The 19,341-nt window shown below is 52.2% G+C and overlaps 1 protein-coding gene across 2 annotated transcripts; it reads right to left on the bottom strand.

The window, feature by feature from the left end:
• Positions 1-1,006: 1,006 nt before the first annotated feature.
• Positions 1,007-14,860, bottom strand: IMPDH2 (inosine monophosphate dehydrogenase 2). Of its 2 annotated transcripts, XM_084214278.1 has the most exons (15): positions 14,707-14,860; positions 14,570-14,618; positions 14,373-14,474; positions 14,078-14,152; positions 13,416-13,622; positions 8,924-9,011; positions 8,166-8,365; positions 7,028-7,118; positions 6,248-6,343; positions 4,844-4,915; positions 2,536-2,679; positions 2,208-2,352; positions 1,979-2,122; positions 1,518-1,601; positions 1,007-1,248 (listed from the first exon to the last, which is right to left on the bottom strand). In XM_084214278.1, exons 1-15 carry the CDS (start codon positions 14,802-14,804, stop codon positions 1,227-1,229), a joined length of 1,617 nt encoding a protein of 538 aa, XP_084070404.1. In that variant the 5' UTR covers positions 14,805-14,860; the 3' UTR covers positions 1,007-1,226. The 2 variants fall into 2 exon arrangements, with proteins under 2 accessions (XP_084070404.1, XP_084070405.1); XM_084214279.1 differs by lacking the exon at positions 4,844-4,915.
• Between the last annotated feature and the right edge of the window lie 4,481 nt (positions 14,861-19,341).

The following is a 19,341-nucleotide window of genomic DNA, read 5'->3' as shown; positions in this document are numbered from 1 at the left end:
GTAACAAATTGAGGGGGCATGTGCTCACCTTGGGCACTGGGCAGCATGTGTGCTGGTGGGATGCCATGTACCAGCAGCTTCCTGAGCACAGCCAGCACAAGCAACTAGTGTGTCCCAGCTGGTGCTGGCCTGGCTTGGGCTCTCCAGTGGAGAGCTTTGTACCACCCCAGCATGGATGTCCCTTGGACAGTGTTGGTCCAAGGGTGCTGCATCCCCTTTCATTGAAGGCTCAAGTTCCAGCAGGGGACTTGGAAAGGGTCCCTGTCCTAAACTAGATGGTTCATAGTTGGGGATGTCACCTCTGGGGAAGAGAGTACATGAACCAAATGGAAGCCCCATGCCCTGAACTCCACCTTGGCAGGGAAAGGCAGGGGACGCAGCTGCAAGGTTTGGCTGGCTTTACTTAGCAATTGTCTTCACAGGTAAACCTGCCAAGCCAGGGATGGTCGCACTGCTCAGGCCTGCAGAAATGCCAACCAGCTCCTTTATACACTTGTGTCCCTCCCAGTGCATTGCCCACCTTCCAGCAAACAACTGCTCTGTTGGAGACTGGGCAGGTAATCCACAGTGAACAGCCCAAGGGGGTGCAGCCACTGGGCCTGCAGGTGTGGCAACTACAAGAGGTTTAGGGGAAGAATGAAGCAGCTGGACTGGGAATGCAGGAGCTGGACCAGGAATGGGGGCCTGCAGCATCCTGGCTGCTGCCACAGCAAGGTTTGGCAGCTGCCAGCAGGAGATAATGGCAAGGTAAAAAACCATTTGCTTTCTTACCCAGCAGTCCAGCCCCTGTCTTCTGCTGTCAGGAAGGATTTGTAAAGAAGCCACAGTGTTACCCACTCAGCCCTGTCTCAGGGCTCTCTCCTCCCTTTTGCCCTTCACGTGCACACAGTCCCTTCTGGGGTTATCAGCTTCCTCTGGTAGTGTGGAAAGCAAGGGACAGAGCCAAGGACAGAGAGCAAGGGAGGTAAAGAAGGAAGAGGGGTTCCGGGCTGACACCAACTGCACATATTTTCATTTTTTTATTGTAAAACATGGCCAACACGTGCAAGGCTCCAGCCCAGGCTCACGGCTCCTGGGTGGAAGGCAAGCCCCATGGGTGGTCAGAAAGCAGCCAAGGGACAGCAGGAGCTCCAGGCAGCCCAGAATAATGGCACTTCTGCAGCAAGAGCAGCTCCCACGCAGAGCAGCGCAGGGCTGGGTGGCACAGGGAGAGACACAGATCTCTCTCAGAAGAGGCGCTTCTCATACCTGTGAGAGAAGCAGCACCAGGGAGCCCCCTGTACTGACCCACCTCACTCAGGAGAGGGACAAAGGCGCAGTATGGAATGGATCATTCCAGCCCAGGGAGGGGAACAGTCTCAGCTCCCTGGCAGGTGAGGGCTTGGCCTGGCTGTGGTGCCAGGGCAAGCCAATGAATGGCACACCAAGCCAAAGGCATGGAAGCTGAGGTACAGGGTGGCTGTTCCTCACCCCCAATACCCTCCCAGGGTGACAAAGATCCTGTCAGAAGGACTTACGAGTGGAGGCCGTGCACCCCTCCTTCAACCTGGGCAGACGTTGTCCTCTTCTCAAATTTCAGCTCTCCCGAGTACATCATGGCTCTGAGGGGGAAGGACACCTGTCACAAGCCAGGCAGAGTACAGGGAAGACAGCACTCTGGCACATGCTCAGCTGGAACATCTGGAATGAGGGTCACTGGTTCCTCCAGCTGTGGCCAGAATGGTCTTTGCTGTGTTCCCAAGAACCAGACTGGGTAATGTAATCCCAACATTTTGAGCCCAGCCAGTTGAATATGCCACAACAGACCATACTCCTGTGTCCCTGGGGCTGGCAGATCCATTATGCACTGCCCACTGGAGATGAGGGAAAAGAGCTACAAATTATCCAGAACACACCACAGCTTGAGTACAGCTGCACAGGGACTCCAGACAGCAGCACCATGACCTAACCAGAGCACAGGTATGGGGAAAGCACTCACCGTACTTGGGTCAGGCTCTTGGCACCAATATCCTGGCAGGAATGCTGGATCCCAGCAATTAGGTATGGAATGAATTTATGGATAGAGCCCTTGTCTTGCACTGCACCAGAGACTCCCTGGGCCACTTTAATTTTGTCTGTCTCACTGCATGAAAGCACAAATGAAGGGTATTTGTGAAGCAGAGAAACCCCAAAAGCTTGATCTGCTGCCCCAAAGCACCATCTCTGACCTGAAATACCGATTCTGGCTGCCCAAGTTCTTGTCCATGGCATCTAGGGAGCCCATGCCGCGGTATTTCTTCAGCCTGATGCCATCTGAGAAGAAGTACTCGCCCGGGGCCTCCGTGGTGGCAGCCAGGAGAGAACCCATCATCACTGGCACAAGATATCACCAGGAACAGCACATGAGTGGCAGTGGCTGCAAAATCCCTCAGGGTTCCTGGGCACAGCACTGGCTGCAGCCCCTGTGCCCCCAGTCACCTGCAGGTAAAGGCCCTCAGACCCAGAGTGATGCCATATGGAAACGCCTCCTGGGAGACTCCCTACAGTGGTGCTCACCTGTGGAGGCCCCCAGCGCCAGGGCCTTGGCGATGTGCCCAACCGTCTGGATGCCTCCGTCGGCGATGACGGGGACGCCGAACCTCCGGGCGTACTCGGACACCTTGTACACCGCCGTGGCCTGGGGACGGCCGCACGCCAGCACTGCGGGACACAGCACACACAGCTCAGCCCCAGCCGGCAGCACATCCCCGTCCCAGCAGGCTCGCTCAGGCTTCCAGCACACACATGCTCCAGCACTCGGAACGCACAAATCCCTGGGTGCTCCTTCCCTAGGCTGAATCCAAGAGAAGCAGATGCCCGGGAGATGCCTGCTGAGACGTCCTCACAGCCCTTGGCTCCAAAAAGCTGTGAGTGACCTCGGGACTGGGGGCTTTGATTGGATGCCTGGGATCAGACGAGACTCGTGGCTCAATCCTTGTGCACAGCAGACATGTGGGGAGCTTGGGAAGGAAATAAAGCAAACTCCAAAAGCCCCTCTCTAAAGCATCCCTGGCATGTAGCCATGTCCCACTGCTGGCTCTCTCCTGGAGCTGCCAGACCCCTTGTCCATGTACCCAGCATCTGTACGATGTGCCTGTTGAATGGAAAGGCAGTTGGCTGGGAGAGAGCTCATATGCCTGTATATGCTATAGATATAAATATATCTATGCATACAGGTCTGCATATACACACAAACACACATGCAGCAGTGGAAAAGGAAAGAGGCAGAATGGTTTGGTAATAATTTATCTTCCTGCCCTGCAATGTAGCAAGGGTTCCATCAAGTTTAGCTGCCCCATGAGGAGAGAATTACCAGCTTTGGATTTACTTGTTCTTCCCAGTCAGTAGCAGTTAAGCTTCCCGTTATGTGAGGAAAACCAGCACAAGGCATGTCTTGTAACACGTTTGTCAGCCACAGGCATGCAAGAACACTGAGATAAGCTTCTCTCAGGGAGACGTCCCTTTCCCCACCATCAACTGGAAGCCTTTTCTTCAGTCATGGTTAGTCCCGTAAACTGGGTAAGATTAAGGCCATACAGTATTAGTACTTCGGAGTGTGAAATCCAGGTGTGGTTCAGCCTGCACGGCAACAGTGCTGGCAGCATGTCCCTGGCAGAGGCCTGCCAGGGCCAGGAGGCTACAGTTTCTCTACTCCCAGCTCTACTCCCAGCACTGCTCAGCAGCTGCTGAGGGAGGGCAGCCAGACTGCAGGCTTAGATTGTGACAGAACTAAATTTAATCAGACCCCAGCATTCAGCTCAGGCTCAGCCAGCCAGGGACAGGCTGCCAGCTTTATCATCAATGCCCTTAAAGAGATGGTCTTGCAGTTCTGCACTGCTGAAGGCCACAGTGCAGCTGCAAAATGCTGCTGTGGAAGAGCTCTGCAGAGAGAAACACCCATTTCTGAAGGGTTTTGAGTCCAGGGTCTCTGAAGTGTGCCATAGACAGTGCAGGGCCTGCAGAAACCTCTCAAGCACAGAGACCAGCCCTTTTAAGGCACAGCTTGGCTCAGGGCCCCTGGGAGCATCGTGCCTCTCCGAGTGTCCCAGTGCCCAGTGCCACAGCCCCGGAGCGCAGGTGTTCCAAGCAGGGTTCTGAGCACACACACACATCACACGGTCAGGGGAAGGGTTTGTCCCTTTTAGTGTATTGGCAAAGGGTGACCCTACAAAATCATCTGCTAGAGAAAACCTTCCAGGATCTGCAAGAGTAAACCTCTCCCTTTGAGGTGTGTCAGAACTAGGAGAAAGGACAAAGCCTAAGGCTTGCCTTGCAAGGGGCTGCTTGGTCCGAGCATCAGAGCAGAGAACACTGCACCCTGTGCTGGGCAGGCAGAAGCCCCTTCTCTCCACAGGACTTGGCGGGGAAAAGATAGAACACAGCTGCCAAGGTGGCCACGTGCAGTGAAGTCTCTCTGTAACTCAGGGGAGCCAGCTCCATGGGAAGGGAGCACAACTTGCCCAGAACTAGGCCTACGTTTTGAGCACAATTGAGAACTGCTCAGGGATCGCTTCCCAGTACTGGATCAGCAGGAGCATGCCTGGCTAGGGATCCAAAATGTGCCGTCAGGCTCCTAACTGGAATTTGGAGTGGAGAGAGGACAGGCCTGAGCTCCCTCAGCTTGGACAGTTCAGATTCTGCTTTACGAAATCAGAAAGGCTTCTCAGATTTAATTTCAGATTCAAAACCAGTATCCAAAGCCACAAAACCCCAAGTGCATCTACAGCTAAATTATTCTCAAACAAGCAGTAGGGCCATGTGCAGCCAAATCAGGGTCCTGCTTCAAGACACATAATTAGGGTTGGGAACAGGGCAAGTGACTTACTATAGGTGCCCGTGACAGTAGAAGGGCATTTGGGGCTGTGGGACTTTAGGTCTGGAGGGATCTTTGGAGCAGCTAAACAAAAACAAACACACACATTTTAGAGACAGAAGAACAGCAGCAGAACAAAGGACCCCAGAAATGACCTGCTACTGGGCAGAGCATACGGTGTGGGACAGAGCTGACTTTGCAGACCCTTTCCTAGCCTGAGCCAAGCCAGAGGCCAGAGCCAAGGCAGCCAGGTCTGGCTGTGCACAGCGCATGCTCGCCCTACCCCGGCAGCCACCCAGAGAGGTGACCCCTACCCCAAAAAGCCAGAGTTCTTTCCCTTAACAGCACCAAAAACCTGGGAAGCTGCAGGCAAGAGTTCTGCAACCACATCTCCTGTGAAGTGCCACATTCTACCTCTGCTCTACACCTTCACCAATCCAACACCCAACCCCATTACCGGGGCAGCTGGAGGAACCCCAGGAACATTCACCACTCTGCAGATCAGAGCAGGTCTTTGCCTCGGAGCCAGGGTAGGACATGTGTGTCCTGGCTCTGCTCTGGCTATGGAAGTGTCAGCCCAAGGATACTACTCCCTCCTCAGAAAGCTGACCTGAGACAGACTGCCCTGACTGGGAACCCCCTGCAGCCAGGCAAAGCGGGAACACAGCACAGGTCCAGGGCTGCTCACAGGCTCCATGCTGGAAAGGGCAGAGCTAATGCAGCTCCTACAGCCAAGCAGCTGCTCACTTGCTGCCTCCTGTGGCACAGACCAAGGACCAAAGCAGTCCTTTGGTCCTTGTGCTCATGGACTGCAGCACCTTGCTGCACCACCACTCTGCACCCCACCTGAGCCTAAACACACAAGGACTGAGTCAGTCCTCAAGACAGACTTTCTTGGGCCCCGGGGGATGCCTCTCTTGCCTTTTAGCTAAGGGTGGCACAGCCTCTGCCCCACACAAGCTCTGTCTAACTGCAGAGACAAAAGCCAGAAATCCCATTTTGGCCTGGAAACTGCAAAGGCATAGAGCCCAGATCAATAGTCAAGCATCACGCACACTGCTGCTAGAGGGAAAGGGAGCACAGACAGCCCAGTGCACTTCACCCATCAGCACTGGGGATCCAGTAAGCCCCTCTCCCTGCAGAGCTGCCTGCCAGCCCCATTCCACACCGAGTCAACAGCTCCCCTCAGGCAAAGCCACCATCTGCCACACCAGCTCTACTCAGTCTCGGTCAGTCCTGGGAAATGCCTTTGCTGCTGCTGCCACCCCAAAGGTTGGAAATCCTGGACAAAGGGGGTGAAAGAGGTCTTCCTGGTGGACACTGCCCTAAAAATGGGGGAATTCCATCCCAGCCATGCTGCTTTTCAGCAGGGAATTTCTAGTAAACACGTGTGTCTTCAGGGCTGATCTCTCTCACCTTCCTGTGTGATGCAGATGGAGCCACTGCCCATCCCGACCCTCAGGGCATCAACCCCCGCGTCAATGAGGTTCTTGGCCTGAGCTGCAGTCACCACTGTGGGGAGCAAAAATCGGTTTGAAAACAGACAAGCAAATCTGCAAACAACACTTCTCTGCCCTGGAGGTTCCCTCACAGCTGCCAACATCCCCCTGCAGCCAATATCCCCCACCCTGTGGCAGAGCCAGGCCTATCTGGGAGGAGCAGTGAGTTTCTGCTCCAGCTGCACAGTGGGTGAGGTGACACTGCCCCTTTAGGCTATTCTGCAACACACTTCTACCCAAAGGCTGAGGCAGTAGAAGTCATGGCATGGTCCCAAACACTCTCTGGGCCACACGAGGTAGGGAGGGCAGAATACAGGGTAACAGCAGCATCAAGGAAAGACAAGGACCACTGAGCTCTGCTGTAGAGACAGGGAAAATTGCCACTAGATTTCCACATCAAGCAGTATTCATTATTAAGCAAAATTTTATACTGGTGTGTAAAATAAGCTAATGCATAACGTGCTATGGAGGACTGTAACATGCTGTGCTGCACAACAAAGGTTTCTAAGTATCTGCAGCAGAAAGGTACCGCCCTGTGTCTACAGTGGTCATACTCCATTCCACAAGTCACAGGAAACCACTTTAAACTCATAGAAATTTACCAAGGTGACCATTTCATTCACATCCCTGCAGCTCCCTCTATGTCTAAGAAACAAATGTCATTTAAAGACAAGAAGAGTCTTTAACACATGCCTACCGTTTCCTCCAATAACTTGTAGGTTGGGATATTTCTCCTTAATGTATTTTATCATATTGATCTGGAAGATGGAATTCCCCTGAGAGGAATCCTGCAACAGAAAGAAAATCAGTTTCAACCAGAATTTCTGCAGATTACAAATGTAGCTTCAGATTTTCACTCTGCTTGCTGGGGTCTATGCTAAGCTGAGTAATGGGCAAAATCACTCCCCAAATTGGCATGGAATCCCAAGAGAAGCTGCTGCCCAGACAGGAATGTACTTCCCTGCACAAGGGAAGTACATTATAAAGACTTCAGTATTGTAAAGACTTCGGTAATATCCTTCAGGTTTAATCCTGTAGCTTCTACAGAAGGCAACAAGCAGAACATCTGCCTGTGGATAAGAACCATCTGGCTCTATCAGCAGGACACTGTCAGCCCTGTCTCAAACTACAGATGAAATGGTGAAACCCAGGAGGGCTGGTGGGGGATGCACCTCCCTCCTGTGCAGCAGAGCAGCTCAAATACCAGATGTGGAGCAGTGAGCACTCATTCCCTGCCAATCTCTGTGACCCAGTCAAATGATGTCTGTTAAACATTTCCCACTGCACAGCCGTGCCCTCAGAGCACAGCACACCCACAGTATCACAATCGATGAGAAAACCATGTGCAAATACAGGCAGTGACAACTGTGCCTGAAAGTTTACAGGCCAGAAAGGGAGACCAGCAGAGCAGCTCCGGGCTCACGGATCACTCCTGAACATCAGTAAGAGAGCAACACAGTAACAAACACCAAAGGGACCAAGGAAAACTAATAAGAAGCTGAATATTCAAAACCAGTCAGGAACATCAGAGAGGCTGGTGGCAGAGTGGAAGAGGTATTTGTAGAAGATTCTGTATTAACTGACAGTGTTTCTCTTCATAGCCTTCAGGGCTTCAATGCACCCTAAGAACTCCTCCAGGTCACATAAATCTCCAAGGAAGAGGAATCCCTCCAATCCGAGGATTCTAACCCGAACAAGACTGAGAGGTCAACAAACTGCCATATTCTAACACAGAAAGGCCTGTGACAAAGACAGTGACATTCATCCAGCCTGGGGACTCAACCCGCAGTGTCCCAGGCCAGCACAGTGGCCATGGGTGCCCTGTGGGTGCTCACCAGCACGACGGCGTCCACGCCAGCCTGCACCAGCAGGTCCAGGCGGTACTTGTCATCCTCGTGGGTCCCGATAGCGGCACCGCAGAGCAGCTGCTTCTTGGAGTCCTTAGAAGCCAGAGGGTAGTCCCTGTTCTTCTTGAGATCAGTGCGGGCAATGATAGCCACCAGCTCGTCATCTTCATTAACAATTGGCAGCTTGCCTGGAAACAGACAGACAGAACATCACTGCAGATTTCTGCAGGAGACAGACATTAGCTCAGAGCAGTGCAGCAGACCAGGAGCATCGGGCAGGCAAAAACTGCTACAAGATGGAGACTCAGGTGTGTTACCAAATTTTGCTTGGCCAAGGATGCCAGCAGCCCTGGCCTGAGAAAGAGAGAAAGGAGTTTGTAGGACTGGAGAAGGACTCAGTATTTTTACATCAACCACAGAAAACGTGTGCATTTTTTAATAATTAGATGCACAACACCCTATTAAAAGTCAAACTACTAAACCCTAAGAGGGATGAACTGAGCACTGAAATGTGAAGGCCAGGCCAGAAAATCAAAGACATATGGCTGGACAGCCGAACACCGGGCTGCCAAGAATCCCTCAACTCCAAACGCATTTGAGACAAAGGCATGTGAACTCTGTACCCCAGCAGAGGGCCGTGGGCACTGTGTTCACCGTTGTCTCCCATGTTTCACCCACACAGGGACTGTGTGCCCACATTCACCCAGTGCTTCCACAGCTCTCCCTTGTGCCACAGTCACAGGTACCTTTTTTACTCCTTTGCAGAATTTCATTTGCTTCTTTCAACATTACGCCAGCTGGGGCCACAACAAGATCCTCCCGTTTTGTCATAATCTAGTGGGTGGGAGAAGATAAAGAGTCACAAGAACTCCTTCACATTGATCTGAAAATACCCAAACCCCCCTGCCCATGTGAAACGCTCCACAGTGGCTGTGGAGGAGCGCTCCACAAGGAGCCCACAGCACAGCAACACGCCTCCAGAAACACACAGGAAAAGCCTCCAGTGTGCTGTCCCCACGTGGGCACTGGCATCAGGCCCCAAGCCCATTAGTGCACTGAAAACAGGAGATGGCAGAAGGCCTCAGGAAGACAAGTGAAAACAACTGGAAACAAGGGACAACTCCCAGATGACCCTTATTTGGGATATCACCCTAACAGCTCTCCCCTTCATTGGAGCACATGCAAATAAGGGCCGGAGATACCTTGGGAGTCTCATGCTGCTCTGGCAGAAATTATGCTCTCAATCTTGTTTTCAGGCAGCATCTCCCATGCACAGGCCCTGGAAGGGCTCTGCCCAGAATAACCCACTGCTGCTGCTGGAAAGGTCAGTGGGGCAAAGGAGTTACATCAATCCAAATATGCTCACCCACACTCACTCTGACTAACAAGCACCAAAACACGCTGGAAAGCAAAGGGCAGCGCTGGACAGTGGGGAACATCTGACTGGTATCACAACAGTTGTCTCCCACTGGGAGAGCAGCTGAGAGAGATAATGCAATCTCCATCCTTGGAGATTTAGACACAGCCCCACAAAACCTCCTCCAGCTCAACGTGCCTTGAGCAGGTGGCTTGACAAGAGACCTCCGAGTCCCTTTCCAACCACAGCATTCTGTGATCATAAAGTCCCCATGAAAGGTTATTTGAGAAGGCTGGACAAAGCCAAAAGGGAACATTCTCTAACCCTTCAGGAAGGTAGGTCAGTTGCATACAAAGAAGGAACATTTTAGTTATTTATACAATAAGAACAGACATTTTGCATCAGAAAGAGGCTGACCACGCCTGTATCTACTGAAAAATGCTGTGACAAAACCCACATCTCAAGAGAAGCCTGAGGCATCACACACATATCACAGAACCACTAGGTCAGAAGAGACCTTCAAGATATTTGAGTCCAAGCCATGCCCTAATACCTCAATTAAACCATGGCACTGAGTGCCACATCCAGTTTTTTTTTTTCAAACGCATGCAGAGATGGCGGCTCCACCACCTCCCCAGGCAGGCCATTCCAGAGCTTTATTACTCTTTCTGTAAAAAACTTTTTCCTAATATCCAGCCTATATTTCCCTTGGCACAGCTTAAGACTGTGTCCTCTGGTTGTCAGTTGCTGCCTGGAGAAAGAGACCAACCCCCACCTGACTACAGCCATCTTTCAGGGAGCTGTAGAGAGCGATAAGGTCACATGTGAGTCTCCTTTTCTCCAGGCTGAGCAACCCCAGCTCCCTCAGTTGTTTCTCACAGGGTTTGTGTTCCCAGCCCCTCACCAGCCTTGTTGCTTCCTCTGGACACACTCGAGCATCCCAAGGTCCTTCCCAAACTGAGGGGCCAGAGCCGGACACAGCACTGCAGGTGTGACCTCACCAGTGCCCAGTACAGGGGCAGAATGACCTCCCTGCTCCTGCTGGCCACACCATTCCTGATCCAGGCCAGGATGCCCTTGGCGTTCTCGGCCACATGGGCACACTGCTGGCTCATGTTCAGCCAGCTGTCACCAGTACCCCCAGGTCCCTTTCTGCCTGGGCACTGTCCAGCCACACCATCCCCAGCCTATAACACTGCAGGGGGTTATTGTGGCCAAATGCAGGACTTGGCACTTGGACTTATTAAACTTCATCCTATTGGACTCTGCCCATCCATCCAACCGTTCCAGGTCTCTCTGCAGAGCCCTCCTGCCTTCCAAGAGATGGAGACACGCTCCCAGCTCAGTGTCGTCTGCAAATTTACCAATGAAAGACCCAATCCCCTCATCCATGCTGTCAGTAAAGATATTGAACAGAGCTGGCCCCAGCACAGAGCCCCGAGGGACACCCCTGGCTGCCAGCTGGATGCAGCACCGCTCACCAGCGCTCTCTGGGCCTGCCATCCAGCCAGTTCCTAACCCAGCACAGAGTGCTCCTGTCCCAGCCATGGGCTGCAGCTTTTCCAGGAGCATGCTGTGGGAGACAGTGCCAAAGGCCTTGCTGGAGTCCAGGTACACAACAACCACAGCCTTTCCTGCATCTACCAGGAAGGTCACCCGGTCATAAAAGGAGATCAGGTTGGTGAAACACAACCTACCCCTCCTAAACCCCTGCAGGCTGGGTCTGATACCCTGGCCATCCTGTAAGTGCTGTGTGGTGACACTCTATATAAACTGTTACATTGCCTTACTGGGTACCAAGGTCAGGCTAACTGGCCTATAATTACCAGGATCCTCCTTCCCACCCTTGTTGTGCATAGGCATCACATTGGACAGCTTACAGCCATCTGGAACCTCCCCAGTGAGCCAAGACTGCTGGTAAATGATGGAGAGCAGCTTCACAAGCTCATCTGCCAGCTCCCCCATCACCCTGGGATGGATCCCATCTGGGCCCATAGATTTATGAACATCCAAGCAGCTCAGCAGCTCTCTGACTGCCTCCTCCTGGATCACAGGGGCCCAATCTGCTCCCTGACACCATCCACCAACCCAGGAGGACAGATGTCCTGGGGACAAACTCTCTTCCCACTAAAGGCTGAGGCAAAGAAGGCATTGAGCACTTCCACCTTCTCCTAATCTGCAGTTACTGAGTTCTCTCCCTCATCCAGCAGAGAACAACAGTTGGTCTTACCCCTCCTTTTGCCATTGATATATTTGTAAAAATATTTTTTTATTATCCTTTACAAAAGTTGCCAAATTAAGTTTGAACTGAGCTTTGGCCTCTCAAATTTTTTTCCTACATGCCCTAACAACCCCCTTAAATACCTCCTGAGAGACCTGACCCTTCTTCCAAAGATAATACATTCTCTTTTTATTCCTAAGTTCCTTCAAAACCTCGTTGCCCATCCAGGCCGGACGTTTGCCTCGTCGACTCATCTTTCGGCACACAGGGGCAGTCTGTTCCTGAGCCCTCAAGATTCCTGGACACTTTTGTTTTTAAGGGCTGCTTCCCAAGGAACTCTCTGAATAAGTCTCCTAAAGAGGCCAAAATCTGCCCTCTGGAAGTCCAATGTAAAAGTCCTATTGATGTTCCTCCTCATTTCACCACGGAGTGAGAGCTCTGTAATTTCACGATCACTCTGCCCCAAGCAGGGTCAATCAGCGCAACTCCCATCAGCCCATCTCTATTTGCAAACAACAGATCTAATATAATCCCTCCCTTGATGGGCTCAGTCACCAGCTGTGACAAAAAGTTGTCCTCCATACACTCCAAAAACTTCTTGGACTGCCTCTTTCCTGCTGTATTAAGCTCCCAGAAGATGTCTGGTAGGTTAAAGTCACCCAGAAGAACAAGGGCTGGTGACACTTCCTAAGCCTGTGGGATTCACGCGCTTCTAATGAGGATCTCTGTGTTTAAGTGGATGGCAACGAACGGCTCAGTAAAGGGACTGCTGGACTGCAGGTGGAGAGAAGATTGAGGAAACCATTTGTTCCCCTAGCCTTGTCTGGTAACAGGGACAAGCACCACACACTGCCAGCAGAAAGTTTCCTGCTCTGCAGGGCTGAATGACCCAAAGAAAGTATGAGGAAAGATCCTTATCTGGTTCCTGTGAATGGGCAGCATTGCTTTGAAGGGCCATATGCACTTTTATAACCTACTCCTGGTTTAAGGCTCTGGTATCATGTATTTATAGCTGATTTCAAACCAAACAGGGATCAGCATGTGACACCACGTTTGGTCAGCAAGAGCTAAAAATATTTGTGAGCCAAGAGGAAAGCATGGCCAAGAGGCACTGGTGGTGTAACCTGACAGCACCGCAGATCTCCAGTTACACAGCTTGTGTAACTGGAATCACAGAACGTTCTCCTGCATGAGGAGAACATGACAGCGAAGCATTATGAAGGCCAGACTGCCTTCGGGATTATTTGAAAGAGCAAGTAATCCAGATGATGCATACAGGGAAAGGCAGCCCAGGAAAGGAAGCTCAGCACTTGGAGGGTTTTTTGGGCAGCACAGCTGCTACAAAGCTGGCAGTGCCAGCATGTGGGACTACAGCAGCAGCCACGAACATCAGCAAGGGTGAGGTTCCACAGCACCAAAAGATAATCCTCATGATCCACATAAACTGCATGGTCTGCACTGCAGGAGTTGCTCAGCGAGTGCAAACAAGCAAGACACTCTCCCCTGGAAATACACTCAGAGACAGATCTGCAGAGCTAAGCTGGAGCTGCTCCCTCCCACTGGCAGAACACCCTCACAGACACACACTCACCCTTATCCTTATCACAGCCACATAGCTTCCTAACAGTGTTCACACCCCTCAGGCGTGAGCACTTCTCACCTCACCGAGGGGCAGGTCATGCTCTGACTCTTTCAGGAAATCAATATCTCTGGACGAGATGATCCCAACCAGCTTGCCCCCCATCTTCCCATTGTCCGTGATGGGAATCCCACAAAATCCATGACGAGCTTTTGCTTCAAACACATCTCGCACTCGGTCATTTGGGCTCAGCACCACGGGGTCTGTGATGAATCCTTGCTCGTATTTCTGAAAGGAAGCAGATCCAGCAGCCAGGCTGAGTGGCACTGCCAGGCCAGACAGGAGCGAGGCACATGCCTGCAGGTTACTGCAGCCACTCACACAGGTCTGCCATCATCCAGCCTAGCCACATGCTCACCAACAGGACGACTCTCAAACCAGCAACAAGGCGCACCCAAATAATGTTAACATGGAAGAGCCTCCAGGCTAACCCTCTCCCTGAAATGATGGGGAATATTCCCACACCGGAGGACTCGAGTCCCAAGCTGACCACAGACAGTGCCTGGCACAAAACAAGAGGGCTGTGCCTGCAAACCCTGGCAGCACTACAGCTCTGAAACACGAAGATCGGGCACACGTCAGCAATCTCCTCACACAGCTCATTCAGCGAGGCCAGACCCGCTCCCACCTCCACAGAGCACCCCGTGCCAGCACGGTTTGGTGCTGCTGTTACAACCACTCACCTTCACCTTCCGCACTTCGTTGGCCTGGAACTCCGGGGTGCAGTTGTGGTGGATGAACCCAATTCCTCCGGTCAGCTGGGGACACAAAGGCAGCTGTGAGACACCGCAGACACTGCCCGGCGCTGCACCAGCCGTCTGCAGCAGCGGCGTCGGCACCGCTGGAGCTCCGGGCCCGGCCTCGCCCCGAGGCGCTGCGGGACCCCGGGGCAGCCACGCGGGTGCCTCAGGCAGCGTTTCCTGCCCCGCCAGCCCGGTGAGGGCGGCACAGGGGACCCGCCCGCGGGGCCGCACTCACCGCCATGGCGATGGCCATGCTGGCCTCGGTGACCGTGTCCATGGGCGAGGAGACCAGCGGCGTCTTCAGGGTGATTCTCTTGGTCAGCGCCGAGGTCAGGTCCTGGCGGGGAGGCAGGCGGCGGCGGCGGGTGAGCGGCGGCACCGGCGCAACCCCCGGCCCGCTCCCCGGCCCGCTCCCCCGCCCCGGCCACTCACCACCTGGTCCGCCGTGAAGTCGATGTACCCCGGGAGGATGAGGAAATCGCTGCGGGGTAACGAGGGGAGACGCGTCAGCGACCGCAGCGGCCCCGCGCCCCAGGTCCCGGTCCCACCCCCGTGCCGGCCGCACTCACTTGTAGGTGAGCCCATCCCCGCAGCTGAAGAGCTGCTGAGCCGTCAGCCCGTCGTCGGGCACGTAGCCGGTGCCGCCACTGATCAGGTAGTCCGCCATGGCCCCGCCGCGTGCCCGCCCCGCCACACCGAGCGCACGCGCGCCCCGACGGCCGCCGGGAGGGACCCGCTGTGCCCGCCCCGCGGCGGCGCGGACAGAGCGCCTCCGGCAGGGGCCGGTGCCGACAGCGCCGCCTGGCGCCGTGGAGGGCCCCGGAGCGCAGCAGGGCCGCTGCCCTCGCCCTGCACTGCGCCAGGCGGCAGCGGGCACGCACCGGGCCCGGCTGTCGCTCTCAGCCGCCGGCAGCACCTCCTGAGCAGCTTCTCAGCACCGAGCCCGTGCGTCTTCAGGCCGGTGACTTCGGGTAATCGCGGCTGTTCTGTGCTCAGGCCGAGCAGCCGGGTCCATGTACTGGCAGGAGGCAACAGGAAGAGAGCTGAACTCCAGTACAGCCCAGTGGGCCCTGCGTGCCAGGCTCTGCCTTGGCTGGCACCAGCTTGTGGTACCAGGACAGTGTGATGCCTGCTATAAGACCACCTAAAAAAGCCCAGCTACGGGTAACATGGTGACATGCACAGACTGTGGGTTAGGAGCTGAGTCCAACACCAAGTACACTCCCACAGCTTGAGAAGACAAGAATGGGCTTGTTGGGCCAGTGGTGAATGCAGAGCTGGGACAAACCAGCAGAATCCAAAGCAGTTTTGTAAGTCAAAGGGAGCTGCACAAAGGATGAAAGTCAAGAGGCAGCAGCAAGGCCAGTCTTGCACCTCAAGGGAATGAAAGGCAGAGAGGCAGCAGTCTCACCAGAGAAGATCCAAGGTGATCCCAGCTAGGCATTAGCCCCCTCTTCCCAAAGCCACCAGGCCAGACTGTACAAACAAGTAGTGTGACTAGGACAGCTGCACACTGGGGATGGGGGTGTAGCACCTTCAAATCTGTGCCACAGACTGGGGCTGGAGGGAGGATTTTGTAGAAGAGCAAAGGGACTGTGCCAGGAGGAACAGAACAGGCATAAACACAGATCTGCCTCAGAGGAGCCTTACAGGACACAGCAGTTGGCTTTTTCCAGGATGAGATGTTCCCATCCCTGCAGTTCCATTTGAGCATCAGGAAAAGTTCCTGTACTGCAGGTTACTGAACAACTTCCTCCTCTTGGTTTACTTGCTGTGACATTCCAGATTCGGCCTCAGAGCACGAGGGACATGAGACAACCACACCCTTTCTCACCTGCTCCCCATAACACCCTGCCCAAGGCAATCCCCTAACACTAACTAGTTCAGGGACTAAAGTACAGCGCTTCTCTGCCTACAACTCCCTGCTGCAGAAGGTTAATTCCTTGTTCAAAGATCAGAAAGCAGCTTCAAGAAATGGGTTACTCACGTTACCCTGTAGGACACAGGAAATGTGAACAGAGATCGGAAAGCGCCGCCTGCCAAGGACACACACTCTCAAGTCAGCATCACCTGTCACAGGATCAGCACAACAGGAGGCATCGTGCCAGACCAAGATCAGCATGACAGGTCTCTACCCTTATTTTAAAAAAGAACAGGCTAACAAAGGTTTGCTGAGCCTACCTGGGAGGGACACACGGATCTGAGCTGTTGTACTATGGGCACAGGCACAGCAGTAAACAGGCATGTTGGCTTCTGTTCCAACAGAAACATCAGGCAAAGTTTAATGGTTCTTAAACAGACTACAACAAAGGCTGCAGGGAAAAACATTTTATTTCCAAGCAGATTACAAAGAGCAGAGAATATAAGAGTAAAATTAAATTAAAAAAATAGTTGAGTGCATCTCTTTAAAATGATTTGTAGTGTGAGTTACTCACGGGGCAAAGCTACTGGAGAGTTCTGAAGGTCACTTTGCAGGATGCCAATCACATGTGCTGTTTAGACCTGGGTCAACACAGGAGGGACAGACAAGATGTATTTTGCATATAGGCTGCACACTCATTATCAAGCGAGGTTTTGGGCTGCAACTGGACCCTGCCTTTTTGAGACATCCCCTCCACCTCATTCTCTCCTGCAGTTCCCTCGAGCTCTAGACATGGTTTATTGCTGCTGTAAGTGGGTTTAATCTGCCTTCCGGTTCTGATGAGCTCCAACGCCAAAGGAGAAGCAGGCAAACGTGTCTGCCATGCACAAGGTTACAGGGAACGTGACTGCAGTGCTAAGAGCAGAGCTTCAGCCACGCAGCAAAGGAAACTAGTAGGGACACAGCAATTGCTTCAGAGATTTGGGGGAAGCATGGCAGCAAGACTTGGAAGAATTGAGATGTTCCTTAAGGTAGGAAGAGGTATAAGCAAGAAGGGCTCTTTCCTAAGCGTTGGCACCAACAAAACAGAAGAGGCTGAATCATCAGCATAAGGTGCTTTCCCTGTAATGTTTTAGAGGAGCAGCTCCAGCAATAAGATGGGGAGAAAAGCCCCATATAGGGTGGAAGACAGTTGATATCCACTTTAACAATGATTCAGGAGTCCAAGCACTAACTCCAAGTCAGTCAGTAATAAACTTGGGTAAGAATGTGGTATGGCTGGACAGCTGCACAGCCATTCAGTGTCCAGCAGCACTCAGTCCAGCAACAGGATGAGCAACTACAGTACCAGCAATCCTCCACCCCCTGTACACTCAGGGGGCTCTTTTCTACCATTTCTGGATCTGCTCTTATCACAGCATAGGATATTTGAGGCCTCATCCTTTCTATGTATGCCAAGGCAGACAGTAGCCCTGATGAAGTTGAGAACAAGACTGTCTTAATTTCTGCCCTAGCACCAACAGTGCAGAAGAGGATTCTTATTTAGAAATCAGATTAAGTCTTTTTGTATTGTCCAAGGCAGAACAGTTCAGGATCTACTTCAGATCTTGTGACCCCTCTGAAGTCCAGACCTCTAAGGGAGAGGCAGCCAACAGGTGAGAGCCCTATGAAGTTCTTAGACCATTTCCTTTATACACTGCTTTAGACAGGAGTGAAGAATCACTCCCTAGTCTGCTCTCCGCTGCTTCAGCCATTACCACTTAAAGAGGAAATGCCTGACCTCTTGAAAGCAAATGAAAGTCTAATGGTGCTGTGGACACATGTAAGAGAGTACAAGTCTCCTAAAGAAAGCAACACTGTTATATGTCAAGAGCTTGGACAATACATGAATCTCATGTCAGAATGTGAGGTGCTTTACAACAGTCAGTCAGTCTCTGCTTTCTATGGTTCCTTTCATAATAAAGTGACAAGATGGACACAGTTCAAAATCAACAACACACGGTCTCTAGCTTGACTTCTCAGCTATATTTATTTAGAGATAGATGCATTTTGAGCCTGTCTCGTACAAGGCATAGGGCACGGAGAGTTCCTGTCAATATATACACGCATACAAGAGCAGTACAAGCAGTTTGGCACTCTCAGAGCCAAGGGGGAATGCCCTTTAAGCAGCAGTCAAGCTGGTTATAGGAAAGTGTTAAAAAGCTATTTTACATGTTTGACTGGGAACATTTCCCAGAATGTGGATAGCAACCCTAAGCCACAGCACTCTTCTGTGCTACTCTGTGCACATCTTCCTACGAGCCCCTACAAGGGAGCAGATCATGTTCTTCACTATCAAAGAACATAGTATTTATATTCTAGAAATACTGTACCTTTTAAACTAGCTCCAGAGAGACAGACTAGAAGCCAGATCCAGGAAAATAATCCTTAAGTCACAGTATATCGATTGTCTCTAAAAATAGGGAATGAAGTGAACACAGTGGACATTCTGATGAGACAGTACAGAACAGTGCAGCAGTCCACTTCTGCATCAGCAGATCCTCTCCTATGTACATGTGGACAATGAGAAAGAAATGGAAACACTCCAGTCCATCAATCATCAGGAGATCTCCACAGCTCACCATGTGCCTAGTTTCCCTGTTCTTAACCAGTATCCTCCAAGCAGAACTCTTCGCCCTACAAAGACTTGAGATCATCTTGCAGTTAAGAGTAGTATGGAAAGTGCACAATCTAGAATTTTAAGGTAACATGGAATTCTGTTTCCCCAGAAAGCTCAGCTGAAGTTCCTGTCAATGTATAGTGTTAAGAGGTGACTCTCAAGGCTGCCCAGTAAAGCAGCTGGAACAGTGTGTATTTGGCAGATTGTTTAATATCCACTGTATTTCCGATGGAGACAGCCAAGGCAGCAGGCTTTCTAATTCTGCTCTGATGATGGGACAAACTGCCCAAAACAAAGGGAAAGCCACTGTGCATGCCTGTTGGGCACACCCTGTGCAGCAGGCACATGCAACTGCTTGGAATAGTGGAGCCTGCCCCAACCATGTCTTCAAAGACTTAAAACAGGGCCAAAGATGGACATGCCAGTCACTACGATATGGTGAAAGGATTAGAGATTTCTGACAGCTGAAGCAGTACTGGTGATCCCAAGAGCCACCCTACAATGGGGCAACTGCTGTCTCCCAGCAGACAAACTGAGGTCACAGTACTTGCTGCCAGCACTACAACCACCCTAAGCACCATCTTCCCAGCTTATCCACTGGGATTTGGGCAGTGATCCCAGGCTGTTTTCCTCTGGCCTAGTTCTGAGGGCAGACACTGAGCTAAGAGTCTAAAACAAAACAAC

The sequence above is a fragment of the Fringilla coelebs genome (genome assembly GCF_963513975.1).
Source record: "Fringilla coelebs genome assembly, chromosome: 13".
Lineage (NCBI taxonomy): Eukaryota > Metazoa > Chordata > Aves > Passeriformes > Fringillidae > Fringilla > Fringilla coelebs.
The sequence above is the reverse complement of the archived record's forward strand: the minus strand, read 5'-3'. Positions and strand labels throughout refer to the sequence as shown.